The 21,560-nt window shown below is 50.0% G+C and overlaps 1 protein-coding gene across 1 annotated transcript in view; it reads right to left on the bottom strand.

Moving 5' to 3' along the window:
* Positions 1 to 21,560, bottom strand: part of XKR6 (XK related 6) — a 203,916-nt gene that overhangs the window by 10,797 nt on the left and 171,559 nt on the right. The window contains exon 2 of the mRNA XM_087816561.1: positions 9,512 to 9,708. Coding sequence (XP_087672687.1) covers positions 9,512 to 9,708 — 197 coding nt within the window. The remainder of the gene's footprint in view (positions 1 to 9,511; positions 9,709 to 21,560) is intronic.

The raw sequence follows: 21,560 nt of genomic DNA, 5'->3' as shown, positions 1-21,560 counted from the left end.
TACCCAGTCTCTATATACAATATATATTTATTTACTCAATTATGTTTGAATTGGTATTATTTAATGTTTACTTGTTATTGCCTGTCTCCATTAAAATGCTGGCCCAGGAGGGCAGAGACCCGCCTGCCTCGTTGGTTTCTGTGCCCTCAGAGGCTAGCACAGAGCCTGATGTAGGGCAGGCGCTCAATGCACAACCGCAAGGTAAGTGGAACAGCCTACACGGATTCACCCCCAGACTCGGAGAAGTGTGACATGAGAAGACATCATTTGTGCAACATGTAGATTTCTTTTCCTTGGAAATCTTAAGGAATAGAAAAAGTCTTTTGAAGACCATTTCATTGCAGTCTTTCCTAGAGCTCAAAGCTCCTGTGAGACTTAGAGTGCATGGTCTCTGACATGAATGTCTGACCTAAGAACTAAAGATTGCTACTGCTTGCATTTCACCAAGATGTCCCCACTTTTCTCTTAGGGTCATAGCTTGCCTGAAAGGGGCTTTGGGAGTCCCTCCTGTCCTCACTCATTTTCTCCTGGCCCAAAGATGATGGGATCTGAGAGGTTTGCTAGCATCCCTCCCCACGCTCTAGCACAGTGGACTCGAGACCCAGTGCTCCTGCAGCTGGCGGGAAAGCAGGGGCAGAGCCCACAGGAGAGCAGTCCTGAGGGATGAGGTGTCTTCACGGGGCAATGAAGATGTTCTAAGATTGGTTGCAGCATTGGTACAACTCTGTGAATATCCTAAAAGCATTGAGTTGTACACTTCAAATGAGTGAATTGTACAGTATGAAAACTGTTTCTCAATAAAGCTGTTTAAACATTTTTTTTTTAAAACAAAAGAGGGAGAAGAAAGAGAAAAGCTGCTCTGCTGCTAAGACCCCCGGGCAGGGCTGAGCTAAGGCAGTGGCCCAGGGGCTGCACTCATCTCAGCCTCCTTGCTGCTCCTCAAACACTGGAGATACTCTCTTAGCTCAAGGCCTCGACCTTGGCTGTTCCCTCTTTCTGGCACACTCTCCTGCAGAAATCTGTGGGGCTGGCTCCCTCCCATCTTCAGATCTTTGCTCAGAGGTCACCTTCTCTGGGAAACCTTCCTTGGCCTCCCTGTTGAAAGCGGCACATGGCCCTGCTCCCCTTCCACCCCTTATCCCAGCTTTATTGTTCCCCTGAGTGCTGATCATCTAAGACACGTGTCCCCCACTTTTCAAAAGCTGGCATTGTGCTACTTTGCTCCTATGAAAGACCTCCATTAGTACCTGTTTCTGCTAGCTGAAAGAAATAGGAAGAGGGTTTTCATTTTTACACCAAAAAAAGGTGGAAAGCAAAACCAGCGTTCAGTGGTTTTGCACAGTTGTTATGGAGGCAGCGAGAGCGGCCCCTCCAAGCTTCTTCCTGGGACCTGCACTCGGCATCCCAGCCTCTCAGCACCAAGCCCACAGCTCTGAGCTGCGTCTGTGAGCATCTGTACTTTATCTCGATTTATTCTATGCATCTCTTAGCAAGATGTGACCTAAGGTATCAGAGAAGCCTAAGAGGGCTTGAAAGGATGTTATACTTAGTGTAGAACTGGATGGTGAACGAAATAGACACAGTATGTGTGTTGAACTTTCCCCTCCAGCATTCGTACTATTTACACACAGAGAGAAAGAATCTTGAAAACTGCCAAAGTTACTATTGGTTCTGCTAGTAGCAAAGTGGTCCTCTTTAGTCCGCACCCAGTAATGCACACAATTGAAAGTGTTGCTTGAGCGGATTGATGGGTCTACAAAGTGTGGTGTGTTGCTGTCTGGGAATGCTCAGAAGTTTTTCCATGTGAATGAATGGTAATTGCTTCCTCACTTTATGCCATTTCAGCTTACGAAACTTTTCATACAAACACTCGACTTTGGGATAGCAGGAGAAACCTGTATATAAAATAAAATATTTATTTTGTGCATTGTCTGTCTCTCCCTGCAAGAAATGCAAGCTCCATGAGGGCAGGGGTTTCGATTTGCTTTTGTTTTTTGCTATATCCACTCCTCGCTTCTAGAATTGTGCTGGGCACAAAATAGGTGCTTAATAAATAGTTGTTGAATAAATGAATAAATGGCCAATTACAGTTACTGCTCAGGCCCTGAACTTGCAGACCTTAGAGCCTCTCCTAGAGGTGATACTGGTCAGCCTGTGTGGGCTCAGGAAGCCTGTCGACATTGCTCTTTGTTCCAGCATTTGACACACAAGCATCTCCAGGTGAACAACTGCTATTTCACCTGCGTTAACTGTAATGAAATCGATTTAGTTCATCTTCCTCGTATTTTTTTTTTTGCTGCTGCTTTAAGGACTCTCCCTCATATAAGTACACACTACAGTTTCTTTTGCACTTAAACATTTGTTAAGAGGGTAGCTCTCATGTTAAGTGTTCTCACCACAGTTTAAAAGAAAAAGAACCCTCTTTCTTTTCTTCTCTTACCAGTTGTTAGGGGCAACCTCAGCTGAAAGGCCTCAGAATTATAAGCAGATTCAGGCTTGATTGACACAGTGAAAGGCTTTATTTAGGCCTCTGTTTAAAATCCTTGCAAATTCTGCTTAACAGTATAAGGTTTGTATGCTGTGTTCAACGAGAAGCCACTGGTAGCTGAAGCAGGACTGTGAGCTGGAGTTGGCTGCCGAGGGCACCTTGTGTGCAGATCACGCAGATATCTGGGGAAGGGGAGCAGGGCTGTCTCCTCAAAAGGAGAGGACAACAGAGAGCTGGAGAGAGGCTGTCCCGGGGGCAACAGGAGAGGCCAAGACTAGTCTGTGCTCTGGCCGGAGGAGGCAGGCGTGCCTCTGTATCGCATCATTCCAGTTAAGAGTGAAGAGGCGAGAAAGCCAGAAGGGGAGAATGGGGAATCACACATCCTGTCCTTCATTTATCTGTTCCTGGCTAAGACACAGAAGTGTGGTGAGCAGTCTGGAGGTTGAGATTAAAAAGTTAGAAGATCTTTGTACCAACCTGGTCTGAAAGCCCACAGTAGGTCTCCCCAGGGGATGCATCTCATCCTGGCTATGGAAAGGAAGAAGTCCCCTGGGGCTGGCGGCGGAAGAGAAGGGCACAGACATTCAGCTTAACGGGAGCAGAGAAACAGGAGCCCACACTCGCCTTTCCTAAGTGCCGGGATGCTGTCAGTCAGGGCTCTTGCTAGAAAAGGCAGCAAATGTGATGCTGAAGTCCAAGTCGCAGGAAAGGCTTTCGATGTAAAAGGAGCTAGCGACTGAAGTTAAGAAGGGAGACGACCAGGGAGGTTAACGCCAAAGAGACAGAAAGAGCCCTGATTGAATCCTAGCGTTCAGCGCTTGTTTAAAAGAAAACCAGTATTTAAAGGCAGGGATGACTATTTCCTCATACTCTGCTGGCTTAGTAAAGATGCTTGCTCTACGTGAAATTGGTACTCGGTATCCATGGTTATTGATGGGGGGGGGGGCAGGGGATACCCTGGGCAGGGCTTGGTGTTTGAGCCACATCCTGTAGATGTGTGCTACCATCTCAGCGGCACGCTCAGCACGGCAGAAAGGGGGGCCTTTTCAGAGAGCCTTCCTTGCTGTGTGACTTTGGGCAACTCACTTGCTTCTCTGTGCTTCAGCTTCCCACATGTTAAACAAGGAGGGTGGGCTAGGTGGCCTCAATCTACCTCTCCAGTTGTAAAGAAGATTCTGTAGGTCCAAATCCCTTTGGAAACTGAAGTCATGAGGTTAAAGATTTTGGATACCAACTAAAGGCGACTTTCTAGGTATCCGCTCTCAGCAGCTGCCAACCACCACTCACAGGGTTCGGGGCACTGTAGTGGCCCGTGGTGGAGTGCCACTGCGAGAACGAGCCAAACCTGCTTTTATCCTCTGAGAAGCACTTGCCTTTGGGAGAAGCATGTCCCCCAGGTGTGTCCCTGAGCAGGGCTGGTCAGCACCATGCCAGTTGGTTCCCTTCAAGGACCAGAGGTAACTCTCCCTTCAAGTCCCAGCCCCAGCCCAAGCCCTTGTGGTGGTCTCAAGCTACTGATCCAACCCAGGGACTTCCAGTCTTGCCCCCCAGCTGATAAGAGAGTTGAGGGGCACGCACAGCTGAGAGAATATCTAGGGATGCCTGGGACTTTCTCTGAGGATTTCCAGAGAGGTTTAAGAATACTGAAGGGACATGAGCCACTCTGGAAATGTAGGCCACTGGGTTTTAATCTCACTCATTGTACAGACCACCCACTGTGCCTAGACAAGCTCACTTAGTCTCCAGGGTCAGAATAGAGACTATCCCCAAGGAAAGGCCAGTCAAGGGCATGTGAGCTCCTGTGTGTCTTTCTCACTAATAGGTGTCCCCGGGGAGCTGGGCAGGTCCTGGTCTGAGGCCCATTCTCTCACCTCCTGGTCAGGCCGAGCTGAGCTTGATAGTCAGACAGCAAGGCTTCCTCATGAGTTCTTAGCAGAGGTGGCTCACACAGAAGCTCTCAGAGTCAGGACATTTTCAAAAAGCCAAGCCCTGTGCAGATTCCAGAAGCACCGTCTTCTCACCCGATCAGTATAATTGCATCTGGGGTACACACACACACATGCACACACGCCCACACCCATACACATGCACATGCACACATAAGCCAGAGATGATGGGTCTATAGTGCATGTCAACCTCTGCTCCCTCCCCGCATCAGTGACCTTTTCCTGTAGAACCCACACAAGCCTGTCTCTTTGAGACTCAGCCATAGTCATCCCTCTAAGTACCCAAGCACTGGAGCTGGGCTACATCAAGATCCAGCCCTATCACTAATAAGCCTTGTGGCCACCTTGCGCATATTACTTAACCTCTCTGGACCTCAGTTTCATCATCTATAAAATGGGAATAATAGAGCATCCATCTACTCTTAGGATTACTATGGGACTTGACTGGGTTAATCCATACAAACTTCTTAAACTAGTCTCTTCTTAAACTAGTTGAGCTCCCCAAAAGTCTTAACTAACATTATTAGTATCATCATCATCACCACCACCACCGTCCCCCACAATTGCTGCAATACACCCTACGCTCTAGGCACCTAGAACCACTCACTCCCTGCCCACTCTGTGCTTTCTCAGGCCTCTGTCCCTTGGCATTTGCGGTTCCATTGCCCAGAAGAGCCTCCCAACCTTCTCTTTCAGGAGAGCTTCTATTCATCCATCAAAACCCAGATCAAACGTTACCTCCTCCATTATGCCACCAGAAACAGTTACTCCCTCCTCCATGCATCCATCCACCAAAAAATTTAAAATGTGCTGCAACAGACCATAAGCTCCAGAAGGGGAGGTGTCTTTGCAAACCCATTCTCTACACTCGTCTGGTCCACAGCAGGTGCCTGACAAACAGTGGTACTATGATGCCAAGGGAAGGTGGTCATCAGAGCACATAAGTAGGGCAACTCCTCAGTGTGGAGTTAACCAAAAAGGGAGACTCAGGCACTATGTAGGTGCAGCAAATGGAGTGCTCATGTGGAAGCATGAACATTCCACTTGCTGCACCTAGCCCCCACCCCTCGCCCCCAGCCAATGTTCATGTGGAAGCATCAGAAAACCCAAAAGTAAGAAAGGTGACAGAGCTATTAACTCTTGATCCGAGCTCCCGCCGGTTCCCCCTCCTCCATCTCAACACACCCAGTTAGAAACCACCCCCCCACACACGTCTTTCATTGTCTATACCAGTCCTGCTAAGTCTTGTTCATTCGTTCTCCAGAGCACCAATCAAATCTGCGCACTTGGCATCATTTCCCAAAAACACTCAACCCCATCATCTCACGCCTGGACCTCCCCAGCAGCCGCTAAACTGGTTCTCCTAGCTCAGCTCCGGCTCTGCCCCTTGCACAGCAGGAGTGGGAATCTTCTTTAAGGGCAAATCTAATTGCACAGCTTTCCTTCGCAACGCTTCCCACTGCACTTGGTATAAACCCGCGCTCCTTGAGGGCTCAGCTCGCCCTGCCTCTTCAGGCTGGTGCCTGCCTCTCTATCCTCTCCCCTCGCCCCTCCTCCCTGCACCCTTCCCACTGCCAACCTCCAGCTATGCTGGGTCCTTAAACTTTCTAGAACAAGTCATGCTTTTCCTGCCTCAGGACCTTTGTATATGCTGTTCCCTTGGCCTGGAAAGTTGTTTCTGCTCTTCCTAGAGTTGTTTCCTCCTCATTTACACACAGCTTAAATGTCAGCTGTCTGGAGAGGCTTTTCCTGACCACCCTGCCCAAAGCAGGCTCTGTCCAGCCCCCATCCTGTGTACTTTGGTCTTAGCACCATATCTGCTTGCTCCAAAGCACCTGCCACATGCCATCCAATTGTTTTCGTTCTGTATCCCCAGAGGTGGGAGGTGCGTGAGGGCACAGACCATATCTGTCATGCTCCGTGTTGCCCACAGCAAGTTTAAGGGAGCCTGATTTAATGCATCTTTGTTGAATGGCAGACTGTATTAAGTACCCATAATATGTCAGTCAAGGAGTTGGAGAGGCAGATGTGCAGCTTATGAGACCTTTGCAACAATCCCCAAAGTAGTTACTATGCCCACTTTATACACAAAGACACCCAGTTGGGAAGTTAACTTGCTCTGTGTCCTAAGTCAGTAAATGGCCAAGGTGGACTTCACATGCGGCTCTGCCTGACTTCCCACAGTTCCAGACTAATTTCCAAACCTGGTCACAGCCCAAGACACAGGCAGAGCTGCCAGCAGACATGAGACTCACTACCAGTGTAAACGGTGTGTCAGCGTATGTTCCCTTTACCACTCTATTATTATTTTTATTTCAAGACATCAAATTTAAGGAAGACCCTGCTGAAATTCCCAAATGGCTCTAGCATAATATATGTATGGATCATCATCATCATCATCATCATCATCATCATTATTATTATTATTATATTTTTCACTTGAGTCTGGTTTATGGGGAAATTGGACACAAATCCACATTGCAGGCTGACTACTGCACTGTGAACCCAGCAATCAGTGAGGACTGGAAGGTGAAGAGGTGGCAGAAGTGGAAGAGGCTGGCATTGGGCAAGATCAATGGAAAACCCACCTGCTAAAGTGATAGTGATCTTGCTAACCATCTACTAGCATTAGTGGTATAAGGTAGACAGGTGTGATCCAAGGCCAGCTAAAGCAAGGCGGGCAGCCATGATCTCACTAGTAAACTTGTGGTCCAATTCAGAACGTGTATCTACAATAACAGCTCTACCACTACCACCAACAAAATAGCCAGATGTTGTATGAGGCACTATTTGTCATGTCATTAAATGCTCACAACAACTCTCTGTGGTAGGTGCTAATATCATCCCCACTTCAGAAATGACAAAAATAAGGAACAGAAAGGCTTGGTCACTCCCCAGAACTCCAACAGCTTTCAGGAAGCAGGGAGGGAGCTGGCCCATCTTTCCAATGTGCTGAGCCCCAAGCTCTCACATGGCTGGGAGATTCCTTCCCTGTCACCACCAGGTCCCTTCCAAGTTCACAACTTTCTCTCCCCTCCTTCAATTTCTAGTATATAAACTGATTTTCTCTAGAGCGCATACATGTCATGCAGCTTTTTATGGAAAAAGAGAGGGAAATCACCTGTTATCATACCAAAATGGTGCAGTGATGAACAGACGGTCCAGAAGTTACGTAAGAGCAAAATCCCAAGCCCCTTGCAGCCTGTGCTCGGTGACAGCAAGTTTCCTTCCTTTTGTCAACCCTGCTAAGGCCAAAGACCCCATCCTTGTCTTGGGGATTTACAACCAAAGCAAAGACTGCCGCTGACCTTTGTTTAGACCAGCAGTTCCCAAATGTGTTCAATCACGAAAGCCTATTTTGAGAAACAACCTATTCCATACACCAAAGAAACATGGGGAATTCTCATCCAACCTCTGAGTTGTGAAGGGGGGGGCGTGTGGACGGAAGGGACAGGGGAGCTTCCCGGAGCCCGTGACCCTTGTCACTCCAGCTCCTCTTCCCAGGTGCCTGCAGGTGGCAGCACCCAAGCAACCCCTTGGCCTTCACTGACCTTGGCCCCACTGGGCTCCCACGTCAAGAGGAAGCAACATCTGCTGTCCTTTGAGTTTCCTCTCCAGGGATTTTACATACAGCCTCTCTATGTTTATAATCTGAGAAACTATTATAGAAAGGGCATGCTCAACAAAAAGGCTGGAGCAGGGATGACACACAGGGCCAAAGGGGGGTGGCACTGGGAGATCTCCCTGGAACCTTGCCCATGTCACTCACCACCAACCCTTAGGTTCCTGTGGAGCTGGACAGTTTACAAAGTGATTTATGTGTATTACGTCGCAGCATCCCCCTAACATCAAATATTATTGTCACCTCCCCATTATATCAAAGAGGAAAGGAGGCCTTGAAAAGGTGAAGGGCAATGTCCAAAATCACAGCAGCATCCAAGTGGTGACCAGGACCCGGGTATTGGACCAATGTCCTGTTGGGAGCTCATCCCCTGCGTCACCCTGCCACCTGTCCTGTCTATTTGTGGTGCCGGGATGTGGCCAAGAATTGGAAGGACAAGCTGGCTGCCTGGGCTGTGTGGCAGGGGTGAGAGATTTGAAACGGAAACAGCAAAGGGCAGTTTGGATGGGGGCAGGTCTCAGACGGCAACAGGGTTAGAAAAATGAGGACCCAGATCGGGGGAAAAGGGGCTCACGTCAGCCCCCAGCAAGTGTGCCCCCTGGAGCATGTCTCCCTGGCCCAGGGCGCTGAGGGGGTTGGGTGTGGAGGCTTCATGAGTAGAAAGGACACCTGTCACTGGGCACCTCATTCTGTCACCAGGGCCCATGAGGGCTCCGTCAAGGCCAGTCTGACCATCGGTGACCTGCTGTGAGACTCTGCCTTGTCCGGTGAAGTCTAACCTCACAAGGCCTTGGCAGCTGTGCGGCCGGAGTCTAGAGACTTCCCGCTGTTGTAGAGACCGGTGCTGTCCAGACTGGGCTCCGGCGCTTCTGCTCCTTAGAGACAACCTGGGACCGCAGGGGCCAGGAAGGGGAGGAAGGCCAGAGGGCAGAGCACCCCGGGCTCTGGACGCCCCACCCCATCTAACTAGAAAAGAGCTACCTGAGCCTGTTTTATAAATGGGGCTTCTACAGGGGCTTTGATTTGAAGCGAGAGCCACAGCTTAACAATGTCTGAAACTGCTGCGTACCGTGAGTTAGCCTCTCCGTCACCCGCTGTCTCTAGGCCATCTTCCCATCCTGCACACGGGCCCGCACTCAGCGCAGGCCAGCACCAAAGGAAAGGGGCCGATCCCCTCAAGGGAGACCAGGGCGCTCTGCTCTGCTGCTCCCAGGAACATCTGAGACCCAGCTCTGCTCTACTCATTAGAACGAGTGGCCGTGGGCAGTGGGCGGCTTGCACAGAGGTGTTGGAGCCTGTGCCGCTCGTGCCACTCGTGATCAGAATGGGCAACACCCGCAGTTTGCAGGGCCCTGGGCGTGGAGGAGGCGGCTACCGGGCGGTCCGCCGAAGGGGTGGGGGCCTGTCCCAGCCCACGGGAGGTGGCTTCCCCGGGCTCCGGGGCGGGGCACTCACAGGGCAGCGTCTCAGCGCTGTTCTTCTGGATCATTATGCAGAGCTGTAGCACCAGTTGGGGGGCGCTCTCCAGGAAGGTCTCGAGGAGGCGCAGCATGTTGACATCTGCATATTCATACATCATAGCCCAGTAGAAGCGTCGCTGGTGTTCCTTCCGCCGCTGGCTCTGAATCCCCAGGTACATGGTGCGGATATACCTGCCGAGAGACACGGAACAGAACAGAGAGCGTGGGTGGGAGCGCGGGCTCTGGGGGGGCCATGCTGCCCCCGAAAACCAGAGCCACCTATGCTGGCATCTTCTCCTTCACCCTGAGGTTTTCTGGACACTTGACCCGGCTCTAGGGGTCCTCCCAGCCCACGGATACAAGCACCGACATGGTGCTAAGGCTTTGGGGTAGGATTCGTGGCGCTTCTACTAAATACCGTGGCTGGCTGGGCCCCAGGCACTAGGCAGTTGTAATTCCCACATAGGACAGATAGGGAACAGCCAGGGATCCACAGTTGGCGGGTGGAGCAATTAGGAGCCGCCCCGGGCCGTTGGACAGCAAAGCACGTGCGGCCTCCACACTAGGGAGACGGAGCCTGCCCTGAGCCTGTGTCTAGGTGTGGTCTGGGACGCAGTCACACCGATGCACTGACCCTGCTTCATTGGGAAGGACAAGAGGCAGAGGGAGCGGGTTCAGCCTGCCTGTTTGCGCTCTGTCCCCAGTGCCTATGAGTATACAAGTAAGACACCTGCCCTTCAGGACTGAGGAGTCATGGTGGGACGACACTGTCACATATGGCGAAGGCGGCCCATGCTCACTTTTGCAGCAAACTTATGAGAGGGATCATAAAGCAGGTGGCTGAGAGAGGCTCTGTATTTCCAGGGGAGCAATGGGAAATGGGCACTGCCCAAGAACCTTGTGTCAATGTTACGGAAGCCCATGTTCCAGAAGCAAAAATGCAAAAGCATGCATTTGTAAAATAACTTAAAACTGCAAGGTGATGCTCCTCTCTACTTTCAAAGCAGTGGACCTTCCTCCAGAGCACTAATCATGGACTGGACCCCAAGGATGATCCAGTGCTCCGGGGTCCTCCAGGGTGTGCATCAGGGCACAAAGCAACCCCCTGAACTGTCGCCTGTGACCTAAAACCAATGCACAAGCAACAGTGCATGCCAGTGCAACATCCAACACCTGATGAATGAGGCTGTGGCTGTCTCTCTGGACTCCTAAGAGCCTTTGGGTGCTGCATCTCTGAAAGGCCCACCCAGAGGATCTGGTACAGATACCTATTTCCCTGCACACATTCTCCCAAAAGCAAGCAGAGAAACAGTTCTGCTGGAAACTAAAGGCAGGAAGGTGGGAGGCACAGGCACAGGGGAGGATGGCACTGCAGTGGGGACCCTGTCAAGGAGGGAGGGGGATGGAAGAAGGGCAGGTGCACCAGGCTCGGGGCAGATGTTTCTGGGCCCATCAGCTCCTGGAGTCCCTGCCAGGCCTTGTGGGAACAGGCTGGTTATCATTTAACACATAGGGAAACTGAGGCTCGGAAGTGAAATAAAGCACCAAATTCTGGTTCTGTTCCAGGTTCGGTCACTTACTAGTTGTGGCACTTCCCATGAGTCATGGCCTCTCTTTTGGCTTCAGTCTCTAAGTTCCCAAAATCAAGGGAGCAGGGAAGAGGCTCAGAAAAGGGCAGGGAGGTTACTGTGCTTGGCCTATAAAGCCACAGGGTCACTGAGAGAGACACAGAGACAAAAAGAGAGACAGAGACAGAGACAAAAAGAGAGACAAAGAGAGAGATCGAGACAGAGAGGGAGACAGAGAAAGACACATACATACACAGAGAAGGGACACAGAAAGAGACAGAGAGAAATGTGGAAAGGAAAGAGAAAGTGAGAGAGGAAAGCAATGTCAAAATTTGGGGGCCTGAAGGAGAGGGTCAACTGGAAGAGATGACGGCCACAATAAACCTGGGCAGGGAGGGCACATAATAAGGAGAGAGTCACAAGAAGCTTGGGAGGGGTTGGGGAGGTGAGACTCTGAGTCAAGGGCGGAGGGAAGAGTCAAGATTGAGCAGATCTGATGACGGCGGCTTGGAAGGCAGAGCAGGGGGGCCGGCGGAATACTGGCTGAGGTGCTCAGGCAGGGCTGTGAGTCCAGAAGTTCTGCCCCAGCACCCAGATCAGCCGTGCACCCAGGACAGCCTTGGTGCTTGTCTTTCTCTGTCTTCCTCTCTGCCTCTGTCTCTCTCTTTGTCTCTCTGTCTCTCTTTGTGTTTTTTTCTGTCTCTGTGTCTCTCTCAGTGACGCTGTGGTTTTACAGGCCAGGCACAGTAACCTCTATGCTCTTTTCTGAGCCTCTTCCCTGTTCCCTTGATTTTGTCAGTGGTCTCACAGGTCAGACGTGGTTTGCATAATCCAACATTTAGCTCTTCATGAGCACCTGCAGCAGACAATGCCATGGGCCACAGATTCCCACAGGGACCAGACCACAAATCTGCCCTTTTTCAGGGGTACTCTCAGACCACAGACTCTTCCTCTCCTAGCCTCACAAAGCAGACCAAGGTGGAAGAATGGTTATGTGGCAGTCAAGCCTATGCGTGCAGGTCCCAGGCCAAGTAACACCAACACTCAGATTTACCTAGGTTTGCCCTAGGGCAAAAGGAGCACCTGACCTGTCCCTCCAGACCCCATTTTCCCCAAGCCACAAGCCTCTCTGCCCATCATGGCCCAGGCGGTGGTAGGCATACTGATTCAACTATAATGCCTACCAGAGAAACAAACCTCAAATTTTGTCTGTGAGAGCATCTAGGGTATGGGAATAAATAAGGGTGGGAGTGGGCAAAGTCAGAGCCTCTGGTCTGATGAGAAAGCAGATGCTGGGAGCTCAGAGTGCACCAGGATCAAGTCTGAAACCACACTTGGAAATCACACCTCTCAGAGCACCAGCTCACACAGCCTCCCACCCTGGAGTCCAGTTTAGGATTTCCCAATCAAGTGCCTTCTATCTATTCCTCCCCTTCTGGCTCCTGAAAACTCACCTTCTCTTCTTAAGTCCCCAGTAACGACTGAGGGGTATGTGTAAAATCCTGAGTGTGTCTGAGTGACTTCTGGGATACCCAGCCATCGGCCTATGCTAAGCCTCCAGCCCCTGTGCAAAGACAGCCTTGGCCCATGGCCACAAGGTGGCACCAGACCCTAAGCCACACAGGAAGGCTACTCCAGGCGGTGATCTCATCCCCAGCAAGTGGCCTCCCAAGGCTCAGCACCCTCCTTTTCAGCAGTGTTGGGGTTGCAAGGGGTGGCAGGCCCAGAGGTGCTGAGTCCTTATGGGAAGGCGAGGCAGCTGCAGGACACACAGGTGGGCTGCTGCTCCTCCAAACCCTCAACTTCTCCCCCTCCCTGGCAGGTTCCAGAAAGCTCACCTCCCCCAGGAAGTAGGCTAGGAGGAAAGAAGCCCAACTCTCCTCCTCCTGGATTTGTTTCCACACTTGCATCACCACCTGTCACGCTGTCTCTCTCTTAAGGGCATCGCATCAAAATGCATGGGTCTCAAAGCAGGGAGGCGGCGTGTCACTGCAGAGCCAGGACTCAGGAAAGCTGGTCTCTGGTCTGCACGACCTTGGGCAAGTCACTCCAAAGCCGGGGCCTGTACTGTTCACCCACCTCAGGGGGCAGGCTGGAGGATCTCTGAGCTTCCACTAGCGTTTTATAAGTGAGTGGCTCTGCAGAGCCGAAAGTATGGCCTAGTGTGTTTATAAATAATAATACCTGCTCTCTGCATGGCGCTCATAGGCGCCAGACATGCTCTGAGCATTTTGTTCTTACTAACTCATTTAATCCTTGCAACAACCTGATGAGGTAGACACCATTACCCTCATTTTAAGGAGGGCAACTGAAGCACCAACGTTAAGAACTGTGCTTCTATCTACTCGGCTAAGTCAGTGGCTGAGCAGGACTTCCAGCCCAGCAGTCTGGCTTTGGGGACAGTACTCTTAACTCCTTCCCACATGCCTCTTAGAGGTGGGCCATTTGTCTCTTTTCTCTGAATCTGGCACAGTGGAAACGTACAATTCACCCAAAATACTTGGGCTTTCTTCCAGTTCTGCAACTGGCTGTGTTACCTTGGGGATCATCTCCTAACTCTCAGAGCCCTGGTTTCCTTGTCTATCAATGCCTGGCATGGAGTAGGCCCCCAGGACATGCTGAATGAATGAATGTATGCAATCATGCCCCCTCGGAGGGTGGGGGGGGGCTCAAAGGACATGCCTATGAGAATATTGGGGAGACCAGAAACCACCGATGATGGCTATTTCTGCCCCATGTGGTGCTTTCCACCTGTCTTTCCTTCAGCCCTCCCTGCTTACTCTCCTCCCAGTTCTATCTCCTCCCCTTACTTTGTGAACCCTGGAATTATTTAAAGCTCCTTATACCTGCCTCCAGGACTCACTGGTTCTTGGAGCACACATTCCCTTTTACACCAGCACTTTGAGGGAGACACATTGTCATCTCCTTTTTCCCACAGGCTCATCTGAGGCTCAGAGAGGCTGAGTGATTTCCCCAAAGTCATGCAGCCTGTCATAGTTCAGGCAAATCAGAGAAGGTCTTGCCCAAACTAAGTCGCCCCACTGGGAATTAGCTACAGCTCTGCCTGATGCTGGTTGGGATGAGAAATAAGTGATTTCTACAAGGGGCAGGAGGCCAAATAGATTTGCCTCTGTGGGCTACAGTCCCCTGCTGTTTCTTACAATGTTTTGAGAAATGGCATTTTGAAACCACTGATTGTAGAGAACTACCCACCTTCAACACCCCAAACAGGGCTCCAGGTTGTGGGGTCTGAAGCTTAGAGAATCCTCTTTACGAAAAATTATCACACCTACCAAACACATAAAGTAGAAATAGCACCAATTCTCACATTTTTCCAGAAAAATACAGGAGGAAAGAACACTTCCCCATTCATTTTATGAAGCCAGCATTACTCTGACATCAAAGCTAGACCAATGCAATATAAGAAAATAAAACTACCATGTCCATCATAAACATAGATGTAAAAATCTTCAACAAAGTATTAACAAATCCAATCCAATGATAAACAGAAGGAATTATACAGCATAGCCAATTGGGGTATATCTTGGGAATAAAAGGCGGGTTTGATATTCAATGTAATCAATGATATTAATAAGAAAAATCACACATCACATTAGTTGATGCAGAAAGTATGCATTTGACAAATTCAGCATCCATTCATGATTTTAAAAACCTCTCAGCAAACCAGGAATAGAAGAAAACTTTCTTAACCTGACATAGAGGATGGACACCAACAAAACCCACAGTTAATATCATAATTAATAATAAAAGACTGAAAATTTTCCCCTTGAGATCAGGAGCAAGGCAATGATGTCTACTCTTACCACTCCTATTCAATGCCATATTAGAAGTCCCAGCCACTTGCAATAAGCCAGGGGAAAAAAAGTATATTCAAATTGCAAAGGAAAAAGTAAAACTGTCCCTATATGTAAATGACATGATTGTCTAAATTTAAAACCCCAAGGAATATACAAAAAAGCTTATAGAACCAGTTAGTAAGTTGAGCAAAGTCTCATGATACAAGGTGAGCATATAAAAATTAAATGTATTTCTATAGACTACTAATGAACGATTGAAAATGAAAAAAATTCAAATATATATGTATAACATTTTAATTGGCTTCAAAAATAAAATGCTCAGAAATAAATCTAATAAAATGTGCAGGATTTATACTTTAAAGCAACAAAGCACTAATAAAAGAAATCAAAGAAAATCTAAATGATAGAGAGACATGCCATGTTCATGGATGTAAAGCCTCAATGTAGGGACAATATAATGACCATTTTCCCCAAGTTGATCTATGGATTTAACACAATTTCAATAAAGACCCCAGCAGAATTTTTTTTTCAGATATGAACAAGCAGAATCTAAAATATATATGGGAAGGCAAAAGGAACTAGAACAGCCAAAATAATTTTGAAGAAAAAAAAAGAATAAATTTAAAGAACTCATACTATCTGATTTTAGGACGTGCTATAAAGCTACAGTAATTAAGACTGTGGCATTGGCAAAGACAGGAACGCAGATCAGTGGGACAGAAACAGGCTCACACATACATAGTCAACTGACTCTTGATAAGTGCAAAGATAATTCAATGGAGAAAAGATGTCTTTTCAACAAATGATGTGGGAACAATTAGTTATTCATAGGCAGCAATAACTTAAATCATAGGTTAAAATGTGAAACTATACAACTTTTAAGAGAAAACATAGGAGGAATTTTTGTGACCCTGCACTAGGCTAAGAGTTCTGAAATAGGACGGCAAAAGCATGACCTGTAAAAGAAAAAAAACTGATGAGTTGACTTCCATCAACATTAAAATTTTTTGCTCTGTAAATAACATTTTTTTAAATGTATCTTTATTGATTTCAGAGAAAGGAAAGGAAAGGAAGAGAGAAAGATAGAAACATCAATGATGAGAGAGTCATTGATCGAGCCCACAACCCGGGCATGTGCCCTGACTGGGAATCACCTGGATCCCAGGTCGATGCTCAACCACTGAGCCACACCCGGCCGGGCTGTAAATAACATTATTAAGAGAATTTTAAAAAACAAGGTATGGACTGGGAGAAAATATTTGCAAATCTTACAAAGAACTTGTACCCAGAATATATACAGAACTCTCCATGAATGCATGACTAAGTACCACAACAAATCAATGCTCCTCTCTCTCTCTCTCTCTCCCCCCTTCCTCCCTCTCTAAAATCAATAATTTTTTAAAAAAGACAGCCAGAGGGCACATGCCAAGAAGATCTGGGAATGGAGAGCTATCAGGTGTGGCCAGGGCGCAGGGAGTAGGTGTGAGAGAGAGAGGTGGGGGAAGCAGGAGACCGACTACCTGGATGCAGAGCCAGTGGGGAGCTACCAGGTTACTAAATCTAGGTTAGCCTCAATTTCCTCACCTGGGAAATGGGAATGGTGATGATAGTAACCTGGCAGAGGCTTGCAGGCTGTTCCCAACGGGGCAGGTTTTCTGTCCCTCTCTGGACAGGTTAAGAAGGGAGAAGGAAATCTACCGGGGCTGTCAGGCACTCACAGCTCACAAGTAACGGGTTGGACCTGCCAGTGCCCTCTCGGCCCTAGCGATTTATTATAGGCACCCAAATGTTCAGTTGACTGTGTACACCTGTGTGTCCACGCACAAGTCCCACCTGTGGACTCCCTTAAAACCACCAGAAATGCAAGGTCTGGGTGGCTCGAGGGGCCTTCAAGCCTGGGACAGCAGGAATTGTGCAACAACACGGCCTAGGGCTCTTTTTGAGTGTGAGAATGGACTGCATGGCACTGGAAGCCCCTCTGCTCCCCCCCTCACCCCCCTCACACACACACACACACACACACACACACACACACACACACACACACACGCGCTCCAGCTGAGAGGCCTTCAGCATGGAGGAAAGGTGGAGGGGTCAGCTGCCAGCTCAGCCCCTGCGAGCAGCAGCGCTTCAAATCGGAGCTATTTTTAGCCCTTCTCTCCAGCGTCCCTGACATCAGCTGAGCAGAGGTGGCAGGCTTGGGGCACACATCTGAGGAGCAGGCATGAAATGGCATTTCCCTGCAGGGGCCCAGGGGAAGCAGCAGGGGAGAGCACCAGACAGCTTCAGGGAAAGGAGGTGGCTGTAGTGGGTGTCACCCAGTCGTCTTCCTGGACGTAGGGTAGTGGTGGCAGGGTGGCCAGGGCATCCTCAACATCCCAGGGCTCAGGAGAGCATAAGGTGGGTGGAATCCATGCCACCTGCCCCTGCCTCGAGTCCCCACCAGCAGAGTGGGGCCCCACCTACTGCCCTGCTCTGAAACTCCACCAGAAGCTTGATTTAAGAGATCGACATACCTTCGCAAAACTACATTTGGGAGAAATACTTTTTCTTCACCTTTATAAGCTCCCAGAAGGACAGAGACCCATTTTCTGGGCCGTGGTTCATCTTTGCATACCTGGTGGGTGGCACATATCTATGTGGGCATTCAGTGTTTGTCACATGAATGAATGAACCAATTGGGCAGCTTGTTAATAAAATCCTGGAGCGCAAGAAAGTTCATACACTTCAATTCCAAGCTCCCAGAGCAAGTGTGGGGAAAGCCCTGCTCTTCTCTCAGCTCAGGGTCAGCACCCACTCTCCACTGGGGGCACCAGGACTGGAGCCCAGAGTAGCTCATGGGAGTCCTTTCCCTGCTCCCTCCCTCCCATTCCCTCAGGCCTCACTCTGGGGCCCAGCCTAAGGCCCCAGTCCTAAGTAAGTGATTGCAAGTAATTCCTCTTCTAGCCAGCACAGCTCTTTCCAGCCAGGCAAGCAAGCCCATCCCTGGTGCTACCTAGTGCTTTTCTGCTTGGAATTGTGACCACGCCCACAATGGGAAGCACCACTTTGCTGTTCCCCAAATCAGAGCTGAAGACTTCTGACAACAGGCCCCAAACAGTGTTTTTTGGCCTGCATCCTGGCAAACGGAGGCCCTAGGATTCCAGGCAGCCGTTTGCCAGGATGCAGGCTGAAAAACACTGTGTGCACACAGCTTGCTGAGTAGAATGGGGGGAAGATGGTATCTGCCTAAAGGAGGGAAAACTTAGTGGCTGTTCAAAGTAACTCATACCTCTGAGAGGGGACCCACTGACCCAAAGGAAAGTCACCTGCGCTTTACCAGGGGCTTTGAATCTCGATAAACATATAATCTTGAGCCCACCCAGTGCAGTGGCCATAAGGATCCCCGGTCACTTGGCCGGAGGACATGCCCGTGCCTTTGTTGCAAGCCTCAGGTGCAGAGTGTGGCTAAAACCTCTTGTATCTCCTTTCTAGCCCAGTGTGGATCTGTGGAGAATGAACTAATCTGAGATGTTCAGGGAGGTCTTTTGGCTCACCCACACTACCTTCTAGGGGTGAGGTACTCAGAGTTTATTCTCCCTACGGGCCACTTTATGCTTTCATTTTCCCTAAACTTATCCCTTTCAGACTCTCATGAGTGTTCCACTTCAGCAATCCAGCCCCCTCCCAACTGTATTCAAACATTTTAGCAGCCATGCTTGAGCTCCTACTATGCGCCAGCCACTGCACTCTGCACGGGAGACCCAGCCTCATGCCCCGCCATCCTCCCTCTGAAACACACTGCCTCTGAGTCCTGTAACTCTGTTGGTCCTGATGGAAGATGAAGTCACTAGATCAATGCCATGTGTGTTCAGTATTTAGTGTTTAGTATTTAGGCTCCAGAAACCATCTTCCAGCAACTTCCGGCAGTAAACATAGCAGATAGTAAGGAGGGGACTGAGGAAAGCATGTGATGGATCTGACGCTGACTTCAAGGCTGTCCTGCGGCCACCATGCCCTGGCTGTGTGGCTGTGTTCTTCTCCCGCTATGTTTTCTCCTTAGTGAAAATGAGCAGATGAGACCAGATGAGCTCTCAGGCCCTGGCACTACATTGACCTTGTGGGGCCTGGTCTGCTACCCAAAGATCTTTCCAGATCAGTGGTCACCCTGCTGGACTTGGGTTGTCTCTCCCAGAGCACCCCACCTACCCACCCTGCAGGTTGCTTTCCTGCAGGGAAGAGGCTCAGTATGCCCCAGGAGTGCAGCCTCTGCTCATGCAAGCCCTCTTCTACATTCAGGCCCCCGTCTGCAACCTGGGAAGCCAGACATGTCACGTGCACTGTTTCCTGGGGCCTCCCAGGGAAACAGGCTAGAAATAGAAATAGAAAGTGGCATTTAGTTGAGTTCACATTGTCCCAGCCAGGAGGCAATGCCGTTTCCACAGCTTAGAGCTCACTGCCAGGTGATGCACGGCCAAGGCCAGCTCACCAATGCCCCAGGCAGCCTAGCCTCCCCGGGAGGCTCCCAAACTTAGACACAGAGGGCAACAAAGGACAGGTTTGGGGTTCCCCCTTGCACCCAGGCTAGGGTTCCACTGCAGAAGCTTCACACTTATGATGCTCTCTCCCTGACAGTGTCCCCATTCACTGCAGGGGACATGGGGGAGTTCAGGAGGAGCCCTGGGCTTTGAGTCAGGAAACCTGGGTCCCAGGGCCACCTCTATAGTTGACCGCCTTTAGGGTCTGGGACTCCTTGCCCTTCTTGCCTGACCCCAGCCCCCAATCCATAAGTAAGGAACTGAAGGATAATTTCTTACTTCCTCCCAAATCTCCAGTCCTAAGGGGGTGGCCATGTGGACTCTGTAACTGCTCCATGCCCTGTGGGGAGAAGGGCCCATCTTGGGGACCTGGGCTGGGGGTGGGTGAAGTGGCGTCTGGCTTTGTGCTCAGGTCACCTGCTAGGTTGGGCCTTTCGAGGCCACCCCAGCAAATCCCGTTTTCAGGCAGCAGCACTGCATCTCAGGCCCACACCAGATGGGGATTAATAATAAAGCAGCAATACAGTGACTTCCCAGTCGGCTTCACCTCTCTGTTTCTGTGCGCTTTTCCTCTGACCTTCACATTCCCCGACACTGACTTTTCCTCATCACCTTTGACAAGGTGATCTTGGTTCTCCCTGCAATCAGAGTAGAGAACCGGGGCCAAAGGCAACACCGAGTGCGGGGCTGGGAGCTGGGAGCCAGCCCTGGACCCAATTCCCTCCCCAGGGCTCTGACCTCTTGCTCTTGTAGTGGGAGGGCACATCCTTTCATAGAACAGTTGCCTGAAGGGAGGGCAGCAAAGCCACCCAGGCGCCAGGCATGGAGCCAGGTGCTGGTCCCTCCAACAAAGGAGCTCACATCTAGCAGGGAGACAGGCAACTGCACTATCGACTGGGACACACCCTTCGTGCTCGAAATGGAACGATGCTACTGAACGGACTACATCTACTGTTACCCCAGTTTACAAATGAGGAAACTGAGGCAAATGAGCATTATATAAGCCATCCGGATGCAGAGTCATGGGCCAAAGCTGTGACTGTGCTGTCCCCCAAAGTATAAGGGGCCTTTAGAGCACAAAGGAAGCTCCTTACCCAATGGGGGAGGGCGAGGGAGGCTCAAGAAGGAGGTGAAGTCTGAGCATTATCTCAGGTAGTCAAGAGAACAATTCTACAGGCCATAAGCCCCTTTTCCAGTCAAGCCTGCCTTGACTCAGGGTGCAGGAGGCTGAGCCCACCGCCCCTCCAACAGGGCCCTCTCTTGGCTGTTTCTAATGAAAAATAACCCATGGCGCTGAGACTGGAAGCTTTCTGAGGTCAAGAGCTGTGTCGGCCTCACCTTTCCTTCCTCTCTAGTCCAGAAATAAATGAATGCGTGGATAAATGGATGCATGGATGGGGCAGTGGATGGAAGAGGGGGTGGCTGGAGGTCAAAGCTGAGAGGGAGGAACAGCTTCTAAGCAGGGAGGCTGGGATTCCACTTCCTCTGAAGGTGGTCATAGCCTGGCCAGTGGGTACAGGGGGCTCTTTGCTCTCAGCTCCCAACCTCCTCGAGGGCTTACACAGGGTGCTCACCTGGAGCCAGTGTGGGACAGGGCACGCTCCCAGCCCAAGCCCAGATTCACAGACACCTCATCGCCCAGAAGCTCCTGAGGACAGGAGGCAGCAAGAGCTCTTCTAGAAGCCTGTTAGAACATAGAGCAGCCACCCTGCGCCAGCAGCCCTGAGATGGCCAGAATCGCATCGCATCCTGAGCTTCAATCACTTCATCCATAAAATGGGGATAAAGATCCTTGTGGATTCTCTCAACTTCCTACAGGCGCAAGTGAAGAAAGCAATATATCCATACAGCAGTCTTCATCTAGAAGCACGTAACAGGAACAGCAAGCCTAGTCTCCTCCCTTGACAGAGAGGGCTTAATAATTCATTAATTCACACCTCAGCACATTCTGCAGAATTCGAGAAGGCAAGAGCATATGATACAGCTGGCCAGCACCAGGTCCTCCACTAGCTGGCCAAATTATTCCCTCTCCCAAGGTCTCCCATGAGTAATTGTTGAACATTTTCTATGAGGCAGGCGGTTGACTAGAAGCTTCTCACGTGCCATCTTATTTAACCCTCCCAGTGGCCCCACCAGGCAGA

The sequence above is a fragment of the Miniopterus natalensis genome, chromosome 4 (genome assembly GCF_054644295.1).
Source record: "Miniopterus natalensis isolate mMinNat1 chromosome 4, mMinNat1.hap1, whole genome shotgun sequence".
NCBI lineage: Eukaryota > Metazoa > Chordata > Mammalia > Chiroptera > Miniopteridae > Miniopterus > Miniopterus natalensis.
Note: the sequence above shows the minus strand (reverse complement) of the source record. Positions and strands in the feature narration are given on the sequence as shown.